At 47.2% G+C, this 24,299-nt stretch overlaps 1 protein-coding gene across 2 annotated transcripts; it reads right to left on the reverse strand.

The window, feature by feature from the left end:
- Window positions 1-136: 136 nt before the first annotated feature.
- Window positions 137-21,888, reverse strand: LOC119450123 (serine hydrolase-like protein). Of its 2 annotated transcripts, XM_037713489.2 has the most exons (3): window positions 21,754-21,871; window positions 6,638-6,802; window positions 137-4,289 (listed from the first exon to the last, which is right to left on the reverse strand). In XM_037713489.2, the coding sequence occupies exons 2-3, from the start codon at window positions 6,798-6,800 to the stop codon at window positions 3,541-3,543; spliced, it is 912 nt and encodes a 303-aa protein (XP_037569417.1). In that variant the 5' UTR covers window positions 6,801-6,802; window positions 21,754-21,871; the 3' UTR covers window positions 137-3,540. The 2 variants fall into 2 exon arrangements, with proteins under 2 accessions (XP_037569417.1, XP_037569418.1); XM_037713490.2 differs by lacking the exons at window positions 137-4,289; window positions 6,638-6,802 and adding an exon at window positions 17,450-20,593 and having other exon boundaries at window positions 21,754-21,888.
- Window positions 21,889-24,299: the final 2,411 nt, after the last annotated feature.

The following is a 24,299-nucleotide window of genomic DNA, read 5'->3' on the forward strand; positions in this document are numbered from 1 at the left end:
TAGCTAACAATAAAGCTGGAACAGAAAACACCGCTTGAGGACGCCAAATGCCATATAATGCTTTGAGTTACCTCGAGTTTACCGGCTATCGCCTAAAGTTAACGAGCACCGTACGCAATTAATCACACTGAGATAATAGCAGTGACAAACAAAAGTTTATTAAACAAACACACACCTTTGCAACTGTAACAATGATCCACATAAAACACAGCGCAAAATATCACTCCAACATGTTCGAACGACTATTCACACAGAAGTGCAAACACCTTGGTGAAAATAGCATTTTCATTTCACCGAGTGCGAGCTCTCCGGGGAGAATCACAGCCTTCCGTACCTTTGACCCACCCACATTCTATTAGCACATGTAAAAGCATTTACTCATTTATGCCTACGGCCATTCTTCAGCTCATCCATTCATGCAGTAAAACAACTCCACCATTTCTCCAGCATGTACGTACTACCCTGTGAAGGGAATTGGGAAAAAGTTGCAAGGGCAGTTATGCTTTATTTAGCCATAGGGAAGCACACCGCTAAATGGCTGCATTATAACACCCTTATAACAATGCAGCGAACGATGACGCCCTGCTTGCATAGTATGCCTGGCGTCAGCACAAGAAAAAAAAAAACATTTATGCGCGCTAACACACGTGCAATTCGATATGCATAAAATGAGAAGCAATAGCAAAACCCTACGGCAGGCAGCAGCTAAATGTGACTGTGCGTTATGCAGTCCCATAAAAAAAAAAGCCCAAGACAAGACACCTTCCTGTAATGTCCACCAGACGTACACACGTTGTAAAAACATGAGTTCACAACACTAGCGCTAGCATGTCGGCAGGTGCGTTATTAAACTGATTTGAAGAGTATTTTCAGTCATATCCTCGTTTTGCGGATATGTTGGCTTCAAAGGCGCGGTTATTTTGTATGGTGTGTTCCAATAAATAAACACAATGCCTCAACTATTGGACACAGAAACCTTAGAATCATGACTCCATTGCACGCATTTCAACATCCCACTTCAGGAACGTGAAGAAATGAACGATCGGCAAATTCGACTCCGGTTTCGCTTCCAAGTATAAATGCCCAAGACAAGGATGTGCACCTAAAGTGTGACTTACAGGCTGCTATACAAATTCTGAAGTGCTTTCCAATAACTTACACACACGTATATTCACACAGTATTATTACAAATGAGAATGCTCAAGAAAACATTCACATGTTAAATATAGCCATGTTTCTGTGTGAAACGCACAAGCTACATTATCGCAACGCTTAAGGGATAACAATAAATGCTAAAATCAACAGAAAAAGTGCGCAGTGAGTGCAATTTCTAACTCCTAAAATGCTATGATGTGCGTCGAACAGTGGGAACGTGACTCAAACACGAGTGGGTAGTGGCCCGGCTATATAGGTAAAAGCACGTCGACATTCTTTGCTCAAGAGTGTGAGCGAAAATATTGTGCGTGATACGGCTGTAGCGACAAAGATATGAAAATGTAAATCCATGGTTACAAAAATGTAAAGAAGCAAAGCTAAGCAATAGCAATTGTTGAGACACCTTTAAATTTTAGGATACTGCTTGGATCGGTACAGAAACGCCATCCTCGCAATATTATCATTGTGCGACATTCCTCAGTAGCCTAATGTACACAATGTAGATTCGGCTTGTTAATAGGCTACACTGCAGTTTTCTGGAGCCGTAAGCGTATAAACAACAAAAGAAAATTTACACAGCCGGCTTAAGTTCATAATTTCCTGTAGAATTTCCTGTAGAGTTTTAATGTGTCCTATTAGTAAAACACTTCTCGCGATGGCACTGTTTAACAGCGTGCTCTTAGAATAAAAGCAGAGGTAGCGCATAATTTTGAAATGGCGGTAGCCCTTAGAACGACGTTCACAAAGATATAATGTAAATCTTTAGAAGCCTAGACAACATCAGCTGGACGGCAAGAAAGTATCAACTCAGCACCTCATGAAGGATCCTGTCACTTCTGAATCTCATGAGATGCAAGCAGAAGGAACCTAAGAAACGACTGTTTGGCCGTTGGCTTGGTTGACCCGAAGCATTTGCAGAGGTGAATAGTGCAACATAACTATGCTGTATTAGGAAGAAACTTGAGCCAATGCAAAAGAAATAAGCTTAATTTTTCATAACATACTTCATAAGGGAAAAGGGAAACAACGGCAAGGATCTATTTGATGAATGACCTTGTGTTTCCAGATCAATTTCCCTGAATGTATGCATAGCTCATAATCTTCCAACTATCAAATGAAATATTTTGTTCACTTCTGTACATTCTATCGCGCACACCCTGTTGTGTCTGGCGGTCCTTCGGGACAAAGGAGGCCTCATCGACAGACGGTAAGCTATCAAGTGCTCTTCACGCTTGTCGGTTCTCGCGGCCGGGGAGTGTCACCTGGGACTGATGGATGAACAATTAGTCCCCAGGCTGCAAGGAGTCATTGGCCCCATGCGTCGCTAAACGGCAACGTCGCTCTTGCTGCGTTTCCGTGAATTACCAGCGCCGCCCGAACTACGACAAGGCCCGGCGCCGACTGTGACGCGCCAGCCTGGAGCCTCTTTCGAGACAACAGCCAGCGCCCTCCCTGGAAATGGTGGCTTCCGCGAATTGACCGCTACGGAGAGGCGACTCTTGCAAGGCGCCAGTGTCTAGCATTCCCGTGGGGGCCACATCAGCATTTGGTTCCCAAGGTGTGAACCATTGCCTGTGTGCGGGGCGACCAGGCAAGATAGGAGGCGGAGCCCGGTGGTACGGGGACACATCATGGGCGGGATATGACGAACTGGTTGGAGGTGTTCATTGGCTAAGAAGAAATAAAGTGCATTCCCTCGTCAAGTGAAAGAGGGAAACGGAAGGGATAAAAAGGAGAGCTTGAGTGCTGTGATGTGTCGGACACGAAAACCAGATCATGTAAATTTGTATATTAAACTCTTTTCCCATCTCTTCGACGTGGCTCTGGGCCTCTCCTTTCTCCCGGTACCTGGCACCGCACCATCCATGGACGCTTCGTGGCCGCTCGGACCATCGGACTTCGCAACAACCCTCGCACCACAAACAATGCGGAAAAAAGTACTGTCAGATACCGCCACCGTTCTTTTCAGTAAGCTTCAATGGCTAAGTAGAGCTTTAAATAGGACAACGTCGCCATAAGGGACATAAAGCAGAAGAGCGCATACTGAAGTAGTTTTGCGAGAGAGGTAACAAGAATATTGAAAGCACACTACTCAAGCGCGCACTTCTTTTTTTTTTTCAGAAGGATGTTTTTTTAATTAACTTCACACGTTCATTCCTTTGAAAGTGTGCCTTCACTAATTCTCAAATTTTGTCCTCGCACTTGCGCTAATTTTTATGCTACTTCTATGCCACGTCCCTATCTCTGCCGGTTTATCATTCTGATCCAACACGCGCAAACAGGTCAAGCAAGCTACGTCATTATAAATTTTGTAAAACTCTCCCGTGAAATATTTGTCCGTCTCAAAATAAACATTTTTGAAATATCTCCATCCCTTACAGTTTCTTACACCGACTTTACATCCGCCAAAAATTCGTTTATCAGCGGGGCCACTCTCTCGGGATGGTTGAGGTGTACGTAGTGGTTTCCCTCGACCTCAACGTGCTTGAAGCGGGGGCAGCAGCGCTTGTAAAGGGCGAAGAATCGGTCCATGCTCTGGCGCATAATGCGCTCGTCGATCTCGGACGCCGTTATCATCAGCAGATCACAGCGGATCTTCTCCATGAGCGTGTACTGGAAATCCGCGTCCAGCAGCACCGTGCTGATGACCTTGGTCCTCTGGTCCGTGCGCAAGACGAGCTTGCCTTCCTGGTCGGGGCCGGTGGCACGAGCGACGTCCCTGGCCATTAGGATTCGCATAGTGTCCTTATTGAGAGTGTGCAGCGTGGCTTCGTCGAGCCTCTTAAGCAACTCGTCCTCGGTGTAAGCCGGCGGCTGGTTCAGCTTGGTTTCCAGGTGAATGAAGCTGCTAATCAGCTTGCTGGTGTCCTGGGTGAGGCGTTCGCGCGGCACATGCAGCGGCGCGTACAAGTCCAGCGCGACGACGCACTGGACGCGGTCCGGGAAGAAGCTCGCGTACATCATGCCCACGGTGCAGCCGAAGCTGTGACCCATGATGCAGAAGCGCTCCCACTTGAGCTGTTGCACGACGCGGCACACGTCCATGACGTACTCGTGGTAGCTGTAGCTGCAGCCGGCAGGCTTGTGCGACGACAGGCCGTGACCGCTCAGGTCCAGAGCGACGATAAACATCTCTGGAGAGAGAAGATGCATAAAAAGAAAGGATTCGCCGAACGCAACGTTGCTTCAGTACGGCACGTGCATTTAAATGATCAACGTATACTTCACAAATCCGCAAGCAAGGTGGCAAGATTAGACATTATGGCGGGTCTTCATAGCTAGGACGTCACCTGCGTGTGCAGCAGCGAAGCCTTTTCCACCTTTCGCGTTAATCAATGCAAGAACTGCGTGGAAATATTTGGAAGTTTTCCTAGTCCAACGAGTAGTTTAAACTTTTGTTTTAACAAGGTTTCAGCGTTAGACTTCGCTTGAACCGTTTTTTTTTTTTTTTTTTTTTTTTTTACATTCAGGTCGTTTGGTTTAAAAGTGCGAAATGAAGGAATACCTTTACTTGCTCCACTTTCCTTGGACCTGCACCCTCTCCCGCATCTCACCAAAATTTCCGGCATGCAGCCTTCTGCAGTACTTCTTACCGTTGATATACGGCGCAGCATTCTGAAACAAGATCAGTCTCTCTCCTTGTTTTTGTTATTAATGCGATTGGCATTTGGGAACCTTCACCCAGCTTGCGGTATGTATCTAACCTCTTTTACACACCCAGTGACCCAAGCTGTCTACTGGTTTTGACCACTAGGTATCTGCTGGCTGTTGTCTTGCCGAGCAGAAAACATGGAGCTTGGGGTATGGGCTCAAATAGACAGCTTGCTGCTGGCTGCTGTCTGGCTTTGTAGACAGCCTTGGTCACTGGGCATGAGCCCAAACAGACAACTTCCTCACTGCCTATGTAATATTGGTATGTACCAATTCTTGAAAAATCCTCCATATATAGATGTGCCAAGGCGACACCAGGTGGTATTTAGCCCTAAATACATTAAAGTGGCAGTGCCCCATCGGCAACAGACACCTATGCGTCGAGCGCGGCCGCTTGATGGATAGTCGTTGCAACAAATCGAAGCTGCAGCCAGAATACTAAGGATAGTGGGCTTAGCTACAGAGTTTCAACTGGGGTGCAGTAATTGCAAGATATACTGTGTCGTGGCAGTGTGGTTAGCAGCGAGATTGCCATTTGATGTGTCTGATGCTGTGCCCATAAGGTTTCGTTATTCATGGATGGCATGGGAATATGGCATGGGAATACGATAATCATAATAACCATCATAACATATAAAACATTACCATCACCGATTACACACCCATAATAAGAAAGATTTCTAATCGCACTAACGTTGCCAATCATCTCCAAAGTATGTGTGCGCTGCAAATGTTTTTTGTTCTGGTTTTGTTTTTGTTTTTGTTTTTCCTCTGTGAGCTATTACGCAAAAAGACACATCGTTCGCACCATTAAACCTGTCCAGCAGTTGTCTGTGCTGCACCTAACTCACAATAAGCCAGGGGCCCACACATGAGCATTTCTAAGCCCAGTAAATTCGACAACAACACCAACTAGAAATGAACAGCAAATACAAACCACCATCGCAATAAACCTTTTCTCACCTCAGCCTTTACTTGGAAGAGAAAAAAAAATACGCGTAGAGCCAATCAGATTAGTGAATTTCCTTACAAGCTATACAAGCTAAGGCTGTTGCATTACATACAGAGGCTATGCGAAATTCGAGATGCCATGCTATCAGTGCGAGTAAAGGCACAGCGCCGAACCATTTAAATCAGTGGCGTAACGCACCGTGATGTGCCTGTGACACTACCTCCTCCGCCTTTGGTTAGCCCCTTTACTTCACGTTCAAAACTCTACTCGCCAAAAATGCCACATGCAGCAAGGAAAAGCAGAATACCATCAAACCTCTAGATGGGAGGTAGCTAAGCACGAAATGCTTAACACGTCATCTGCTTACCTCTACCCTTCCATCAAAAGCAGAGAGAGGCATCAAATGCAGGTGAACAGCTAAACCGCCTCCTCACCGCCATCACATACAGTTTAATTTTCTATACTCTCCTGTATGTCTTCGCAGGCCCTATATATTGCTTCCCGTATATATATTTATTTAATTTAGTGGTAAATTTATGGTCAACTGCACTTATAGCATTACGTTTGCGCTGTCGGGACGCTAGTTCTTTCACATACGTACGAATAAGCGCCGCGACCTGCGCGAGCATTTCTAAAGGTAGTAGCTTGTCCCAGCGCACATCGGCGCCTTGACAGCTTAGTAATTAGCCGATCTCGAAGTCGGCAGGTTGAGGGCCTTAGATCCGGCTTCGCTTAGTCAATGAACAGTGCTGAACGGTGCCCCGATAGGCTGTGCGGGAAGTTCGCTAAAAAAGAAAAAAAAAAGAAAGGTTCCTACCGCTAATAAGCAGATTTCGCGTTTGACAAAAGCTATTAAGAGCACAAGAAAAGACGGTAAACCTGGTGCGAGAAGCGGAATAAGGGTGTCGAAGGTGCCGCCGTTGTTTCTCCAGCCGTGCAGTGCCAGGACGCGGGTGGTGGCCCGCGCCTGGTCACCCCACGATTTGGCAGCCAGGCTGCCATACGGGATGGTGAACTTGGTTTCCGTGCACTCGGTAGGCATGCCTGCGAGCGGAGACGTGCGGGGGTGCGATGAATCAAACATAAACGGTCTTTCAATTTACAATATGCCATACGCTGCAGCGATTTCGTGACATACAGGCACCCTACAATGAAGACGGAGGTTGACGCTGTATTACCAGTTCACACACGTGCATCCAATCAAGTGCGAATCAGAGGGAGTCACGAGCTCGTGCGCTAAGTGACGGTGCTCTGGGGTGCAGAAACCGAACACAAGCAATGATTTCTGTAGCGTGGGTAAACAGTTATAATGTAGCATCACCCTCCGTTTACTGCTTGTGCCAAAGTGAGCCCTCCACCTTACTAAAAATTTTCCACGAGAAAAAGCACGTGATAAGGGACAAGATTGTGTAGCGCGGCTTCCGTAGCGCCCCCGGTGGTTGAAAGCTATACAGGGTGATGACGGAAGTGTCTTCCAAGAGTTTCTGGGTGCCGGCTTGTACGACACAAGTCACGTGGTACGATAAGTAGTTCTATAAAAAGTAATTTGGCAGCATGGATAAGTTAAAAAAGTGAAGTCACATCAGCTCGTTCACATGCGCAAATACAACATACTTAAATTGAGTTGAACCTCATTACTATAGTAACGGGCACAGCTTCCTACATGAGCTGGAAAAGCTCAGGTCGTCAGCTTATTGATCTTATTATCAACAGTCAAATGCACCTTAGTCACGTGGTTAAAGTCATGAAAACTGCAGGAAAGGACTGCAAGGTTCAATGCAATATGGCAGGTAAGAATTAATTAGTATTTATTACTTGAGACTTGCAACTAAGACCATCGCGTCATGATATCTACAGAGTAGCCTATTGAGCCAGCCCCATTATATTCTCTAGGCGCAGACACGCCATTATATATATAACTACGCACCAGTCATGAACAGTACATAGACTGCACTAGCACTATTAACTTTGAAGCAAGCATTCCGGGCAGGCCGCCTGCACAAGGAAAATTACACTTGCACTATAACATTCGAAACACAGTGTTTTGGCATGCAGCGTAAGTTCGGAGCCCATACTAGCAGAGACTCCAATCCTGATATTTATATCACCTCGCCCCCCCCCTCCCCCCCCCCCCCATGCCCACGCTTCGCGTAAACTTCTGAAACTACTTCACAGATTACGAGAGACGTAAACTTTTGTTGTGCAGTAGTTATAGCGAAACCATCAGCGAAAACCTCTTCTCAATTTTCTTGATAGCAGTTGCGATAACTTCGTAGACACAGGACTCAATTTCTAAGTCGCTTACCTACAATATCACTTACCTACAATAAAGTGCATGCTCACAAATCTACTGGAACGCCCATTTGCGAACATATTTCAAAACCTCTACCTGAGACTGTCTCGAGACCCGGTGCTCACCCAAAAGCTTATGGGGATGCGCTTTCTTCTTTTTTCTTCTTTTTTTTAAGACCGCCAGGGGGCCGAGGAGCACAGTCATACCTCACTATGGGCTCCTGTTTTTCTCGCTATTTTGTGTGGAACATTGCTTGGACACTCAGCGAATTTGGTAACCTCGGATTCCTAAAGTTGCAAGGGATCGTTTGACACCAGCCACGACGCAGTGAGTAGACCTTTACTCGAATAATCGAACCCTGAACATTCTGACCGTGCGTTGTGAACATTCTGTGACCGTGGCACGAGCGGGAGACCATCGGCTCGCGCCTGCAGGCCCGCGGTGCACGCGCAGTCGGAGTGAATCACGCAGAACCAACATCTGAGGCGAAGCGCCCACGCTTTCCTGGAAACACAGATGGCAAACGCTTTACAAGAAGAGCCGACAACGGCGCGAATGGAGTTGACCGCGGCTAACTCTGATACCATACCACAGTGGACATACGACTCGAATAGAGGCAAAACGACGGGTAAAGCCCACATCGAGTGGATACAAGTTGGTCGTAAAGGCAGATCAGCCAAAGAAGACAATAACTCCACCGAGGAAAGAGCTATAGAAGTCCTGAAACCAGACCCCAAACCTCAAGCACAACAACCACTGCCACAGCGTCAACGCATTCTGAGGATGCGACCCTTCCTACTGACGACTTCAAAATCGTCTTCCGCCCTCAGGCAGACTTGACCTCTCGAAGCATACACTCATCTCAATGACACATGCCATCGGAAGATCCAGTGATTTGGTCCAGCAAGACTTCTACGATAATGTCCGCGTGTACAAGTGCAGAAACTAGAGAATGTGATCATCGCGAGCACGGCAAGTACGGAACGAGCTTCCAACTGCGTCATATCAACACCACACAACTCGGCGGAACCGTCTATCAAGTAAATCCCCGCATTCGACACCCAGACGATGTGTGGCGCGGAGTGATATACGGCCTCGAACCGGGTAAAAGTCCCGCGGAGATTGTTGCCAGCCTTCGAGTGGACTGAATATACACGGCTCTCGGCGCGCGCATGCTGGGATCTTCAACAGACGAGGTTATCACCTTCGACGGACAGCACGTCCCTTATTACGTAACGTACCAGAGCGGTGACTACAGATGCAAGCCCTATCAAAAATCGGTCCAATACTGCAGAACCTGCGGCGCCATCGGACACCGACAGGATATCTGTCCTCAGCCGAGAGCCAACTTCTGCTACATATGCGGGCGCGATGGGGTCACGGAAGAACATGACTGTCACCCAAAGTGCAAGATTTGCGGCGGAGACCACGAAACGGCAGATAAGGAATGCAAGAAGAAACTCCGTAACAACCCGCCCCCCTACCAAGTAAGTAGACAGCAGCTTGACAACGCTCGCACCCGAGAGAATCACTGGAGCTCAAGCACAGAAGACTTCCCCGCGCTGGTTACCACTTCGGACAGCTCACAGGGGCCCTCGCCTCAACAAAGACCTGGTCGGAGACGCTCTCGCTCTATCCTAAGATCGCGCTCTACATTCCGCTCTCGGTCACGGCCTCGCTCCGTTAGGCGAATCACTTACGTCGCCGTGGCGAACGGAAGCAGCGCCTCTAATTCCTCACGCAACACGAGCAGTTCGGGCGAGACAGCGACTATACGGACTCTCGAACATAAAGTACAGGATCTACAGAGGACGATACACCAACAACCGGTAGCCGAGTGCAACACGCCAGAACTCGAGGACAGAGTAGCGAAGAGAGTAGAAGAAAGCATACTAAAACAGGTAGAAGCCAGAATAATGAAGCGGGTAGACGAACAGCTGCAAGCACATGAAGCGAAGATTCTCGAGCTTGTTGAACGACGCCTTCAAGTCTTCGAGGAAACCCTCACTACGAAACTTCTCGCATCAGCAGACAGAACCATACAGACAGTGATAACTAAAATCATGGAAAAGGTAGAGCCACTAACCCGTACGGTCACCACACTCGACGTCAAATTGGATGGCTGCATGGCACAACAACACAACTTCATGACCTATGCTTACAAGAATTTCGTGACTGATGAACATCTGGCGGAGCAGTTAGGAACCAAACGCAAAGGACGAAAGACAGTGCGAGTGGAATCCGCAGAGGATTCTAGCTCGACAGCACCAAACCACCTACTCCAGGTGGAGGACAACCACCAACACGGCGGCTCCCAAACGTAGACATACCGAGTCGCTTCCCACCCTCCGCATTCGCACTGGAATTGCAGATCCTATAGACCCCGCTCGGCCAAACTGCAAGAATATCTCAAAACAAACAATCCTGATATAATCGCGTTACAGGAAACCAACACCAAGAAAATAAAGCTCCCCGGCTACAACACTGGCACACACTGACCGCACCGCAATTCTTGTCAAGAAGACACTAACAGCACAGCCTCACGAAATTGAAGACACTGAAATCGAACACAACATAGTGGAGGTGTTGCCGACTCGCAAGAATCAACAGAGCCTACACCTGGCCAACCTCTACAGCCCGCCGCGAAAGCAGCTACTCCACTACGACCACTTCGTCCGGGACATTCGCAAGAGCGTTAACGGCAACCGGTTTGTTGTAAGGGGACTTTAACGCCCAACACGCGGCCTGGGGCTACCCCAACACCACCAAGAAAGGGGCACGGGATCACGACGCCGTACAGCACCACGGCCTTACGCTATGGAATGACCTGCTCCAACCCACCCGAGTGGGCAACAGCGTGTCACCTATCCTGATCTCACGTTCACTCGAGACGTGCGAAAGGCCACGTGGACCCGACTCCCGGACACGCTAGGGAGCGATCACCATATAATTCAAATCGAGGTTGAACAATCTGACCCGCGCCCAAGACAGGAAAGGCGCACTCACTGACTGGAACGCGTATAGCAATGAGCTTGATGACGTTTCGGACATTGAAGACATTGAAGCTTGGCTAAACGGTATCGTGGGTGCGGATGATGGCCACACTAGGACGATTCATCTAGACGAGGACAATCCAGCGGTCGATAATCACCTATTGCACTTATGGGAGGCTCGGCGATCGCTTCTCAAACCATGGCGACGGCAAAAGCTCAACCGCAAGCTCAAGCGCCGAATTGCCCTATTAAGCACGCAGGCACAGGAGTACGCTGAACAGCTAGCGAGCCAGAACTGGCGATCCTTCTGCGACCAACTTCAAGGGACGCTCAGCACAAAGAAGACTTGGCATATACTTCGAGCCCTGGTCGACGACACCCACACCAAAACCCAACAAAGACATACAATTCACCGACTAATCCACAACTATGACGGCACAGAGCTTCTCCAAGAACTTCAGACGAAGCTACACGGCTCAGCTAACCCGCAAACCACTGCTATCAACCTTTCCACCGCCAGGGAGTACCAAGGAACGCCGAACGAAGAGCTAGACCGGCCTTTCACACAGGCAGAGTTACAGGCGGCCCTCTCTAGGTTAACACGCAATACGGGCCCGGGCAAAGACAGAGTCACCAACAAGCACCTTCGACAGCTACCCCCTCGGGCGTTGGCGGCTCTCCTTCGGTATACTATAACGACTGCTGGATTAAGGTCGAGCTACCAACAGCCTGGAAACACTCCGAGGCAACCATGGTACCCAAGCCGAACAAACCTGTCTCCATCGCAAATCTTTGTCCCGTCTCCCTTACGTCCTGCGCCGGGAAACTGTTTGAACACATGGTCAACGAGCGGCTCGCCACACATCTCGAGGACAACGATCGCTATCCGCACACCATGTTCGGCTTCCGCCAGATGCTCTCCACGCAGGACGTCCTCTTCCAGCTAAGGGAAGATATTCTTGACCATTTGAGCAAACACAGGAAGTCATCCATTCTAGCTCCAGATGTAAAGGGCGCCTTCGATAACGTGAGTCATGGAGCCATTCTCCGTAAACTAGAAGATATCGGCTGCGGTGCCAAAACATACTCCTACATGCGCGCTTTCCTCACCAACCGTACGGCCATGGTGGGGATTGCCAATCTCCGGAGCAAAACATTTCACCTACCTAACAGGGGTACGCCGCAGGGTTCGGTAGTCTCGCCACTCCTCTTCAACGTGGCCCTCCTCAAACTTCCCCGCCTCCTAGACACCGTCCCAGGGATATTTCATGCTCTATATGCAGATAATATCACACTGTGGACTGTGGCGAACAGGAGGACCGTCTTGAGGAGGCGGTCAACATCATCGAACGGTACCTGAACACCTGCGGCCTCTACTGTGCCCCGGATAAACCCGAGCTATGAGTACTCGGGGCACGCACCCGGGGCCCGCTCCCAAGCCATGACGCACTGGACCCACAAGTATTTCTTCAGGGAGTCCCGATACCGAAGGTCGACTCACTTCGAATCCTCGGACTCAAAATACACAAGGACGGGTCCGGCTCCGCCACACTCCCTAGGCTACAGAACACCGTGGCACAGCTGACTCATCTGATACGACGGGTGGCAAATCGCCACAATGGCCTGAAAGAGCACGACACCTTGCGAATGGTACAAGCCCTCCTTTACAGCCGCATTACATACGGAACTCCTTACCTCAACCTGAAGGCAGCCGAGAAACAAAAGCTAAACCTTCTAATACGAAAGGCCACGAAGCTCGCCCTAGGACTGCCAGCAACCGCCTCCACTGACCGAGTGATTCGCATGGCAGTTCACAACTCCTGAGAAGAACTCGCGGAAGCGCACCTCATCAACCAGATCGAGAGACTCAAGTTGACAACCACAGGCCAAAGCAGTCCTCCGACGCACAGGATACGCAACCAACCTAGAACTCGATGACGAACGTAAGGAAAAGATCATGTCGAAGCTCCGAGATTGTCTACAAGTTCATCAGATCCCTCGGAACATGCATCCAGAACACCATCGAGGCAGACGGCTCGCCAGGGTAAACGCGATCAGACACAAACACCGTAACGACCCGCAGGCGCGCTACGTGGACGCAGCCAAGTATCCGGGCCGAAACGCCTTCGCCATCAGCGTCACAGACTACAGGGGACGACACTGGCGTTGGCGACAATTCTCGCCAAACGCGCGGACACAGCAGAGGCGGCCGCTATAGCACTCGCCACCCATACAAGCGAGGATGCCATAGTGGTCTTCACCGACTCTCAAACAGCGGAACGCAACTACATGAAGGGCAGGATCTCCATCAAAGCGATAAACATACTGAAACATGGCGACACTCCTCCCCCCTACACCTGCATCATGTGGCTTCCGGGACACGAGGGACTCGAGGGGAATGAAGCGGCACACACCGCGGCCCGCGCAAGCGTCAACCGGGCCTCCCCGCACGAGATTCTCGACATGTCCCACCCACTCAAATCAGCGGAGGAAACGGAAACAATACCGCTAACTTATCAAGCACTACTGCACCACTATCGGGTTGGACGCAGGGTATACCCTCCACCACATCCAAAACTAACGAGAAACGAAGGCACCGACTACAGGCGACTCCAGAGCAATACCTTCACCCACGGAAGCTTACTGCATCATTTGCACCCGACGCTATACAGCTACACCTGTCCACACTGCAACATGCCAGACACCCTGGCGCACCTCCTACTGCAATGCAAGCACACCCGAGCAAGCATCACGACGACACAAAAAATAGCAGCAGACGCAGACCCAACCCTCCTCGCTGAGACGTGGGAGGCTGCGATCTCCAAGCCGGACCTGGTCGACCAGCGCGAACTCGTCGCCCGGGCCCGGAGGAAGATCCAAGCCAGATCTCATCTTCATTACACATGCCACGTTGCCGTCATGTGTTAAAGAACCAGTACTTATGCGATTGCGTGCGCTGCTATCTGTTAACTATATATGTGTGAAGTGCTTCGTAGAATAAAAGATTGTTGGAAGTTAGCGCTGTGTCCGCGTCGTCCATCTGTGCCTCGTCCCTTTTTATGCGCTATTAAGTGCAAGACATGGAATACCAACTCGCCCAATCTTACGCTCTTTCAAGCCAGAGGGTTCCTGGAATAAGGGACCCTCCCACCTCGACTGCCAAGTCACTGCTTCAAATAAAGGTTCATTCATTCATTCATTCATTTTTTTAAACCTCATAATATGGCGTGGTTTTATCCCATTCATCATTTGTCTGTCCAGAGAAGACGAAATAATATTGAGAAGGGAAGCGAGAAATTGTGTTAACCTTTGCAGTGCTTTACGTCAACTCAAACAATTGTTGCCGCCGCTTGTACCGCGTGCGACTTTGTAGCAGTACCATTCCACGCCCTGAATTTTGTCATTTGTAGACTAAGAGCAACTGCACAGGTAAAGACCCTAAGAGCGAAGACACACACATCCGAATTTTATAGTATAAGTGCCTCAATTCTCCAAAGTAACGTATACAACATTCTAGCCGTCCTCCATGCTACACAGAAAATTGAGAGCCTCGCACAATGCCAAGCATTGTCCTTTGCAGACTTGCCTTAAACACTGCGTACATGAAATATTCACATTTCTCTCAATCAAAAGTTCAATATCACATATTTACAGCGATGAAACAAAGTTTCAATGCATGCGGCCTAACTCGTGTTGGTACCGGCTTAATGCGAAGCATGCAGTGCATGATGCTACACCTGCTACATCCGTATACACTGCATCCGTATACATTATTGCTTTGCGACGTCGCTTCACTATGTTATCATAGCCATACTAAATAGCTAGAGTACGTCGTTAAAGAGACACCACAGAATTTGCAACTACCGTTATCATATGCCGACGTGTGTGTAGGATGGCAAGGCCTTCTCAAGCTGTTCGATCAGCTTTTATTTCTGATCTCCCGCAACATTGTTGCAAATAAACTTAATTCAATTCAATCCAATCACACACTTGAGCCGCAAAACATGACATCATTACTGCATACCCAGTAAACCACAAAGGTGTCTGGGACGTATGAATTGGGTCATAATGTCTAATTCGAAGACCGACATCTGCTATGCGTTACAGGCATGTGCGTTTTTGCCATAAACATCTAGGAGGTCTCATCATCATCAGCCTATATTTATGTCCACTGCAGGACGAAGGCATCTCCTCGTGATCTCTAATTACCCCTGTCTTGCGCTAGCTGATTCCAACTTGCGCCTGCAAATTTCCTAACTTCATCACCCCACCTAGTTTTCTGCCGTCCTCGACTGCGCTTCCCTTCTCTTGGTATCCATTCTGTAACTCTATATAATGATCCACCGGTTATCCATCCTACGCATTACATGACCTGCCCAGCTCCATTTTTCCCGCTTAATGTCAACTAGAATATCGGTTATCCCTGTTTGCTCTCCGATTCACACCACTCTCTTCCCGTCTCTTAACGTTAGGCCTAACATTTTTCGTTCCATCGCTCTTTGTGCTGTCTTTAACTTGTTCTCGAGCTTTTTCGTTAAACTTCAAGTTTCTGCCCCATATGTTAGCACCGGTAGAATGCAATGATTGTACACTAGGAGGCCTAGAACATGTCAAACAGACGGCCTATAAGTTTTATCACATTACCTCTAATGTGTGTTGTAACTACTTGACATAGAGATCTTTTTTTGGTCCATGCATAAATAGCTATAGTCCATACAAGTAAAGAAGACGATAAAATGGCACAGGACGCACGCGCCACATTAAATGCTTCAAAGAAATGACTAGCTTTGGAAAGAGGGAAGTGTGCATGCGACAGGCAACGAAGGAAAAAAAATAGCGACCGTGACCTAATGGTTAGAGCACCGGGCTGCCGTGCTCGATGGCAGAGGTTCTATTCCACCAATGGTCGCACATTATTTTCTTTTTATTAAAACGAGGCAAGACAGGAACCTACCTATCAACCGCAAAGTGATTTTTGAGACCGAATCGAATACGAATCGAATAGTGCCAGACGCGCATCGAATAGTTTTCAAATAATGATCAGCCGTTACCACAACTAATATAAAACGATGCTCACGTCCTAGTATTCTTAAAGTTTAATGTTTCTGTCATTACACAGTACGCTGTGAAGCGTTGTTTACTAAAAGCACAAATTGAGCATTAGGAGGAAACAAGTGGTTTCTTCACATGTACAGGACTCCTCCGAGAGTGCGAATTATCACTGTGTAGCCTGTAAAGTATGGCTACCTAAGCGACGTAGACTGCTCCAGCACGCAAGTTAACATGTTTTATGTCCATAGCATGACCGCGGGGTTCAAAATTTGCCATAATTTTGCTCCAACTTTGTGTTTAATTGGACGCAGTTGACGTTTTGAAATATTCGAAAAGCATTCGAAAAATTTGTCGCACTTACGAATAGTGACGATTCGATTAGAAGACCGAATCGACTAGGACACTATTCGATTCGCTATTCGAAAGTTTCTAATATTCGCACACGCCTACCGCAAAGTGTCTAGAATGAGGCAAAGAATGTTCCGCATTAAAATAAAAACGGAAATACGCAACGTGAAGCCTGGACTGGCGCTGAAACTCCGCCTTTTAAAGGATCATCCGTGGATAATTTAAGCACTAAGAAACGCCATCATTTCGAGCTATTGCGAGTCACGATAACGCTGAAGTGCAATGCTTATAACAACTTCGCCTGGATTAAAATAGTTCCTCCCACTTGTACACGTTTACATCGCGCACAAGCTGGGAACTAGATGAATGGTCGACAATAAGCCCTTCATGCAGGTGAAGCACACGTAATCTTTTCTTGCACGAACTAAGGCGGTGCCCGCGAGGACTAAATTTGAGGACAGAGACCTCCAGTACAGAGCCACAGAACCAGAATGTTATTTACCTGGTGACAGCGACAAAGTAACAAACGCATGAGTGCAAACAAAATATTCATTTATTGCCGTTTTCTCAGCAAGGTTACAGAGAAGCACCATAACCATCCTCACCGGTAGATTACGTGATCAGTTATTACCGCAATACGACACTCAATTGGCGCAAGAAAACCAGCGAGGCGCAAAAAGAAACGTAGCAAAAGCGAAGAGGCGTAGCAATACTTTATCTACGATCGATTATGTAACCAAGTTCAAGTGGGTTAATGACCCCAGCAACCGTGCAGAAATGGAGACTCGTTGAGCTTAGTATGTAAATACAATCTAAGGGCATACATGGGCACGAAGCTGTGCCTGTGCACATGTCAGCACACCTCTGCAAACGCAGTTTCTTTTTGTGCGTGTGTCCACCCTCTAGACAGCCAGCCAGCTATACCAATATATAGCCAGCAGCCAACAGACGCCAGCCATATCGCGAGCATTCCCCCCCTGACACCCCCCCCCCCCCCCCCCCGGCATCAATTACTGCGCGCACACAAACACATGCACACATGTACGCATGTCTTTCCATAACTGCCACAGATTACTATGAAATGGGGAAGAGGCTGCTAACGCGCCCCGTCCGTCAAGTGTGCTATCTCTTGTCACTCTCGGGCATCTTTGCCAGTAGCTCACTTCGACAGATACTCATCAACGTCTTATGAACGGTCCCAGGTGTGACATTCGACAAGGATTATCTTTACTGATTCTAAGCACGCTTGCCGGAAACGCCTGCACTTTACTTTACCTGTCCTCATAAAAACACATGTCCACAAGCAACTACGCTACTTCATGAACATAGTGTAGATTCCAGGCCACGCAGGAGTAATGGGTAGCGATAGAGCGAATCTGCTCGCCCGAGACTTGCTTGGGTTGTGCTCGCCCAGGCACAACCCATCATGTACCAAATACAGATGTTTTAAATCTACAGCACTACAGACAAGCAAAAAAATGCACTCCTGCGCCTAGACCCTCAACTGAGCTGTCGACAAGGCACAGTTACACAAAGACCCCAAAAACGTGTTACTCATTCCTGCGTACGTTCATCGACTTCTTAACGTTTTTACCGAAAACCTTCCGCAATGCATCCACTGTGGAGGTCATCCATATATCCCGTACATATTATAACCCTACCCCTCGGTAATAGATGCATAATTTCTTCCACAATATACTCTTCGAAATGCATCGCTCCAACGTGTTGCTCCGCTTTAGGAAAAGGTGTTTAAGTTACCCTTTAGACTACACGCCGTATCGTAACCGCTACTGAGGCAATTTGCCACAGCAGCGCAGGAAGACAATTGTATTAGCTTAGCAGCAGTTCACCATATCACAGACAAGACGAACATCAGTATTTGTGCTACACTTGAAACATAGATAGATTTATCCTTAAGGCCTCTGCTTTTAAATACCTAGCTGTCTGATCTGCTAACATCTCGTTTCCATTGAAAAAGAAACAAGAAAAGTTTGTTGCAAGTTGAACGACATTTTAGATGCTCGCGATTTCGTTACGTGGCAGCTTTCAATAACTACTTCCTCTGGACGGAACTCTCGTAACGTAGTTACATTCACTATGTTCCGCATCTCGAAATGCAGCTTAATATTGCGCATAGATTAATAACGCGCATCACTCTCCGAAAGAAATGTCACCGACGCACACTTTGCCGCGAAAATAATACGAGAAATATAAATCTTTTCAGGTACGTGTGACACTGATCGAATAATACAATTTTTGTGACGAAAAACATCAATGCACAGTAATGCTCCTATTGCAGGACATATGCGTTGCACTACGGGCAGACGTAATAAGCTGCTTCTGCAGTCGAATACAAAGGCAGGCGTAGAGACCCAACTCTCAAACACGACATCCGGCGCAGACCCTTACATCACGAAGAATGTCCGCTAAATGTGACCATAAGAGTGAGCATACCTTCCCATGATCATACTGAGTAGTTTGGTCATGAGATAGCAGAAATATTCATGACGCTGTCACTTTTGCGTGCACAAACTTAATTCGTTTCGTGACTACATTGCTCGTATGAACTCTGCGCTCGCAGAGGTCGCTATGAGCACAACATGCCTTTCAGTATAACCACTGGAAGTGATATGACAGTATTTCAGTCAATGTGAATTACTGACACCTCATTTCAGTAGCCCGTCATCGCCGGCACACAATATTTCGCTGCGATGTATGTACTGTATGCATGACATAAAAGCAGAGTTCGTATAATTATATAGTTCGTATAGCAGAGCTTGTAATATCAAAAACAGACCATCCTGACAGATCATTATGTAAAGAATAAACAACCTCGACTACAATCTCCTTCCAAGACAGTGTAATACTTGACCATGTATACTGCCCAGTCAACTACCAAGTCTATGGAACCCTCAAGTTTTCGATGGATAAAGGCCAAAGTAAACATTGCACTGTACCCCATGTTGTTTCGACGGTGCGGCTGAGCATACATGACAGCTGATAACCAAATAGAATACGTCGCATGTCTACCACGTGACGCCACACACGACGCTGCCACTAATGTCCAAGCGTGAATAGATGCATGAAACACCGCCTACAATAACTCGACAAAAAAAGTGAAAGCTGCTTTTTTTTTTCTTTTTTTTTTTTTTTTTTTACAGGTGTGCCTTCCGGACTGCCGAATGGCAAAGGAAGCGGTTAATTGCAGGCGCCAGAAGCTCAGGATGGTTCAGATGAACGTAGTGGCCGCCTTCCAATTCTATGTACTCAAACCTTTTACAGTGTTTCTTGTATGACATTATAAAATCCGCTTCTAAATCCTTGAGTTGCTGAAGCGAAGGACCGTCAGTGACGCGGAAGATTAGCATGTCGCCTTTGTACCGAGCCACGACGGCCTTTTGCGTCTCTAGCGGCAGGACGAACGTCCTGGTGGTTTTAGCTCGTATGTCCCTCTTCAGCACAAGTCCGCATTCAACTGCTCGCGCGCCTCGGCTTAGTAGAATTTTCTTGGATCTCTCAGTGAGCTGTCCAGGATTGGCGCTTTCGAGCCGTTCTAATAAGTCGTCCATGCTGTACACAGGAGATGGATTCTTTGTCAGCAGTTCGAGCTTTAGAAACTTGTTGATGCCATGCGTGAGCACCGAAGTGAGGTACGAGTCGACGATCTGCGTCGGTATGACGATGTCTAGAGCAAGCACCGACAAGACGCGATCCGGGAAGATGCCAGCGAACGTCAGGGCAACCGCGCCACCCATGCTGTGTCCCACGATGCAGAAACGATGCCACCCCAGGTAGTCCACGGCGCGGCGGACGTCGATGACGTATTCGAAGACGTTGTAGTGGCAACCTGGAGGTCTGTGCGATGAGTCACCATGGCCCGCAAAGTCGAGCGCGACGACCCTCAAGGAGGAATCCAAAAGGGGACACAACGTGTCGAATGTGGCAGCGCTATCTAGCCATCCGTGCAAAGCCAGGACGGGTTTGCCGTCAGCGGGACCCCATGCTTTCGCGGCCAGCGAACCAAAGGGCACCTCTATGCGTAGCTCGACAGGATCCATGTCCTCAACTTCCGTATCTGTTTCTATAGTAGTTATTCACTTCCCCATCAGCTTTTCACAACGGCTCCAACGGAGGGGTTCTGCAGGAGACCTGCAATGGAAGCATCGCATTCTGTAGTTTTACTATAATTTTGGAATTTTACTTACAATGAGGTCAAATTCGTACAAATCCGAATTAAGTAATTGATTGCTGCACCGTTTATGTACTATACTTACTGCCGCGTTTTGGATGGCGCGTGCTTAACGTAAGAATGCGTTGCTTCCACAAGATCCCCGAGCCGCTCAATAGGGTAACTGACGCTTTCTTATTCGAAATGCTCGAGGCTCTGGAAGCAAGCTATAAGCACGGCTTCCTCTCGGTATAACTCAGGCAAATTTATGGATAAACACGCATCGGAGGGGAACCCTGTCGTTTATTTATGCATTACTAGCCGGTAGCTCACTCAATCGGCTTTGAAATTGGCAATTCCGTCCAAACTCTCTAAACGTAAGAACACCTCCCCGCTCCCACAATTTTCTTTTTCTTTACCCGAAGTGTTTCTACACAAGACAGGGTCTAGAATTTGATTTGTTACAACAGGGGCGTAGCAGTACATTTTATAGAGCTTTAGATCACATTCATAATGAGCTACGAGTAGCTGATATTACATCGGAAAAAACACTAAGTACCGCCAAGTGCACACGCTGCCCGGCATTATTTTCACTAATTATAACGGCGGTACGCACTTGTCGCACACCCTAGTTAAATACACGCTTAGCAGGCACATAATTCAATCATCCCCACTTCAACGTCCTATTAGTCTGACCATTTCCGATTGTGTGCAATAAGCAAAACTATTCAACTGTAGCCACTCGAGTTGAAATTGCCGCCACGTAGCGATGCGGACTCCGCACCGCCATCTATGAACAGACAGCGTAGTCTGATACGATCCGTCCAATGCTTCCAACACCAGGTGGCCCACGCCTCCCAGTCACGAAAGCATTGCGAACGTATTGCCCATGTATAACCCATTTTTGGACCATTGGGATCACTTCCACACCTCTAAGTGGCTCGGAAAGACGGTGACATGCAAAGTACAGGGTTGGTCGCTGACACAGCTGAAGTAACACATGTATGAATCGCAAAAACTAATAACGGGACGCACGCGGTGAACCGCTCAGCCATCATTTCATTCATCGCGCAACCACGATCCCCAGAACCACCGCTGTCGTTCACATAACAAAAACGTGGAACCGAGGTATCGTACTTACTGGGCGTTTTCAGACTGACTTCTAGAACGCAGCAGGAAGGGACGCTGTGGCCGACAAATTGAAGTTTCCTCTGGCCTTCGGAACGTTCCCGGCCTTCGAGTTTTTCCTGCCCAATGTGCGCAGACTGCAATCGGGATTGTGCTAACCTTGAACACTGTGGGAGAGGCGCCATCTATTGAGTAATTTTTGGACCAAACGAAGGGCGCGTTCGTGACTACTTTTCCCGCGCTGTTTTGAAGAAAGCACATTTACTCTCCGTGATTTCGCTTCACTGTAACGTAAGATAAAGTCAACACGATGCCCTGAACTGTGTAAATTGTTTGCATGGTATCTACGTAGCAACATGACACTTCCAACTTAACTCACTCTTTTTTTTTTTTTTTTTTTGACTAGGGTAAATGAAACTCGCAGCCCTCAAAACCTTTCATTCACACTTTCGCATATGCTTAATTGCATGCTACAAAATGGTGCATTTCCCTGGAACTTAAAAATGGCTTATCTGTTTGATTTATAAAGGTGGCCTTAAGTACGAACTATCAAACGACCGGCCCATGTCTGTCCTACTGGTGCTTTCTAAAGTTTTCGCATGAGCTATATATATACAAGGCTTGATTGTTTCTTTAGAAAGAACAATATAATTACCGAAGCACAGTATGGGTTCCTAAAGCACAAATCCATAGAACAGGCACTGCCCCTACAAAAGATAGAATACTAAATAATATGGAAAATAGATTATACACCACAGTTTTCCTTATCGATTTAAAAAAAAAGGCATTTGACACGATTAAACTTGATATATTATTGTCTAAACTAGGTGATTTTGAGGAACAATGAATAGCTTTAGAGGTAATAAAGAATTACCTAACTGGTAGGAAACAGTTCGTCTATAGAAGTCTGATTGTTAATGGTTGTATTGTCCACTGTTATTTCAGATATAGGTGCTTTTGATTCGCTAATGTGGCACCAGAATTTACTAGGATTGTTTTTTATGAAATTTGGCAACGTTGTTTTGAAGTAATCATCTGTTGGTTGGCGAACAGCAAGCGCGAGGCTATCTCTGAGTTGATCGATGGTGCGTCTGTGTACGCGCTGATTTTTTTTTTTTTAAGCCTTTTTAGTCGGCGTTTGAGATGGATGATATTGCGAGTAATCCAAGGCGTCTGCTTCCGAATTTTTCTTGTACTTTTAGGTATAAAATTATTTAGGCAATAATGCAACATTTTTTTAACTGATCCCAGAGTGCGCAGGCGTCATTGCCTTCGAATTCAACAATGCAAGTTTCAAGATGATCAATCACTGATGCGTCATCGGCATGTGTGAAGCCAAGGATACAACGTGCTTCACACTTTTTTGGATTGGAAAGAGGGTTTATGCGTATTAAAACGCTGACAAGGTAATGATCTGAAAGTCCTCGCTCGACTGATACAGAGTATTCATGGATAAGTCATGAGGAACAAATACCAGATCTAAGATTGAACTATTGGTAAGTGATACGCGTGTAGGTTCACCGACCTCTTGACACAAGTCGTGCGTAAACATCATGTCGAAGACAAGATCTACGTCTTTGTTCTACAGTGAACACGGCTGCAGTCTTTCCCAGTCAACGCCAGGTAATTTGAAGTCTCCAACCAATAATATTTTGTACTTTCTGTATTTTGACATATGAAGTTCTAACCTAGTTAAATAATCATGCGAGACGTTAGGTGGCCTATAAACCGCATATAAAATAAAGCAATGTCCTCAGCAAAACAGTTTCAAGCAAAGTCACTCAAGATCAGGTACGTATTCGAGGATAGGTATTTGAGAATCGCGCCACGTAGTCAGCGGTGCTGGCTTTTTTTTTTTTTCGTTTTGCGAAGTCAGTTAATAAGTATAACTCATTACCTCACTTTTTTTTAATATTGGCTTCCCCAAGAAAGCGCCAATGCGAAAGTTGCAGATCACATTTAAAAATGGCTGACTGAAGTGTTTGCAACTAGCTACCATTGGTGAAGATTGTTGTAATTGCCTTTGAAGAAAGCCCACGAAATACAAAAACAATTACGTGATAGCGCCACATGATCAGCGCTCCCAGACGACCGATCAAGTAACGAAATCCGCTTGTCTCTGCACGGCTGTCCGGGACGGGCTTGGCGTTTCCGGTGGCCGCAAGATACGTGCCAGCAACTCTCGCTAGTAAGATGTGATCGCGAACGAATATGAGAACATGGCAATGACATTTTCCTTCCCGAATAAGCAGTTCTGCGGACAAGTCATTGACTCAAGATCGAGCTTTCTTTTCTTTTTTTCTTGTATCCTTGTCCTTTTTGGGCTTCATTACGGAAGTGGAACGAATGATATGTTTATGCTACGTCACGTCGAAGCGCGACACAGCTTCATCAACGCCGCTCGCTCTGCGCTCCCGATCGCGACGTGGCAAGCGAGTGAGTGTCCAAAAAATGGCATGCAAACAATGTCGTTTCCTGATTGGTCGTCTGGGGGCGCTGAAATAGTGGCGCTATTAGGAGCGTTGCATGTAGGCTCTCTAGGCGCTATCGCGTGGTTGT

Source organism: Dermacentor silvarum, chromosome 4 (genome assembly GCF_013339745.2).
Source record: "Dermacentor silvarum isolate Dsil-2018 chromosome 4, BIME_Dsil_1.4, whole genome shotgun sequence".
NCBI lineage: Eukaryota > Metazoa > Arthropoda > Arachnida > Ixodida > Ixodidae > Dermacentor > Dermacentor silvarum.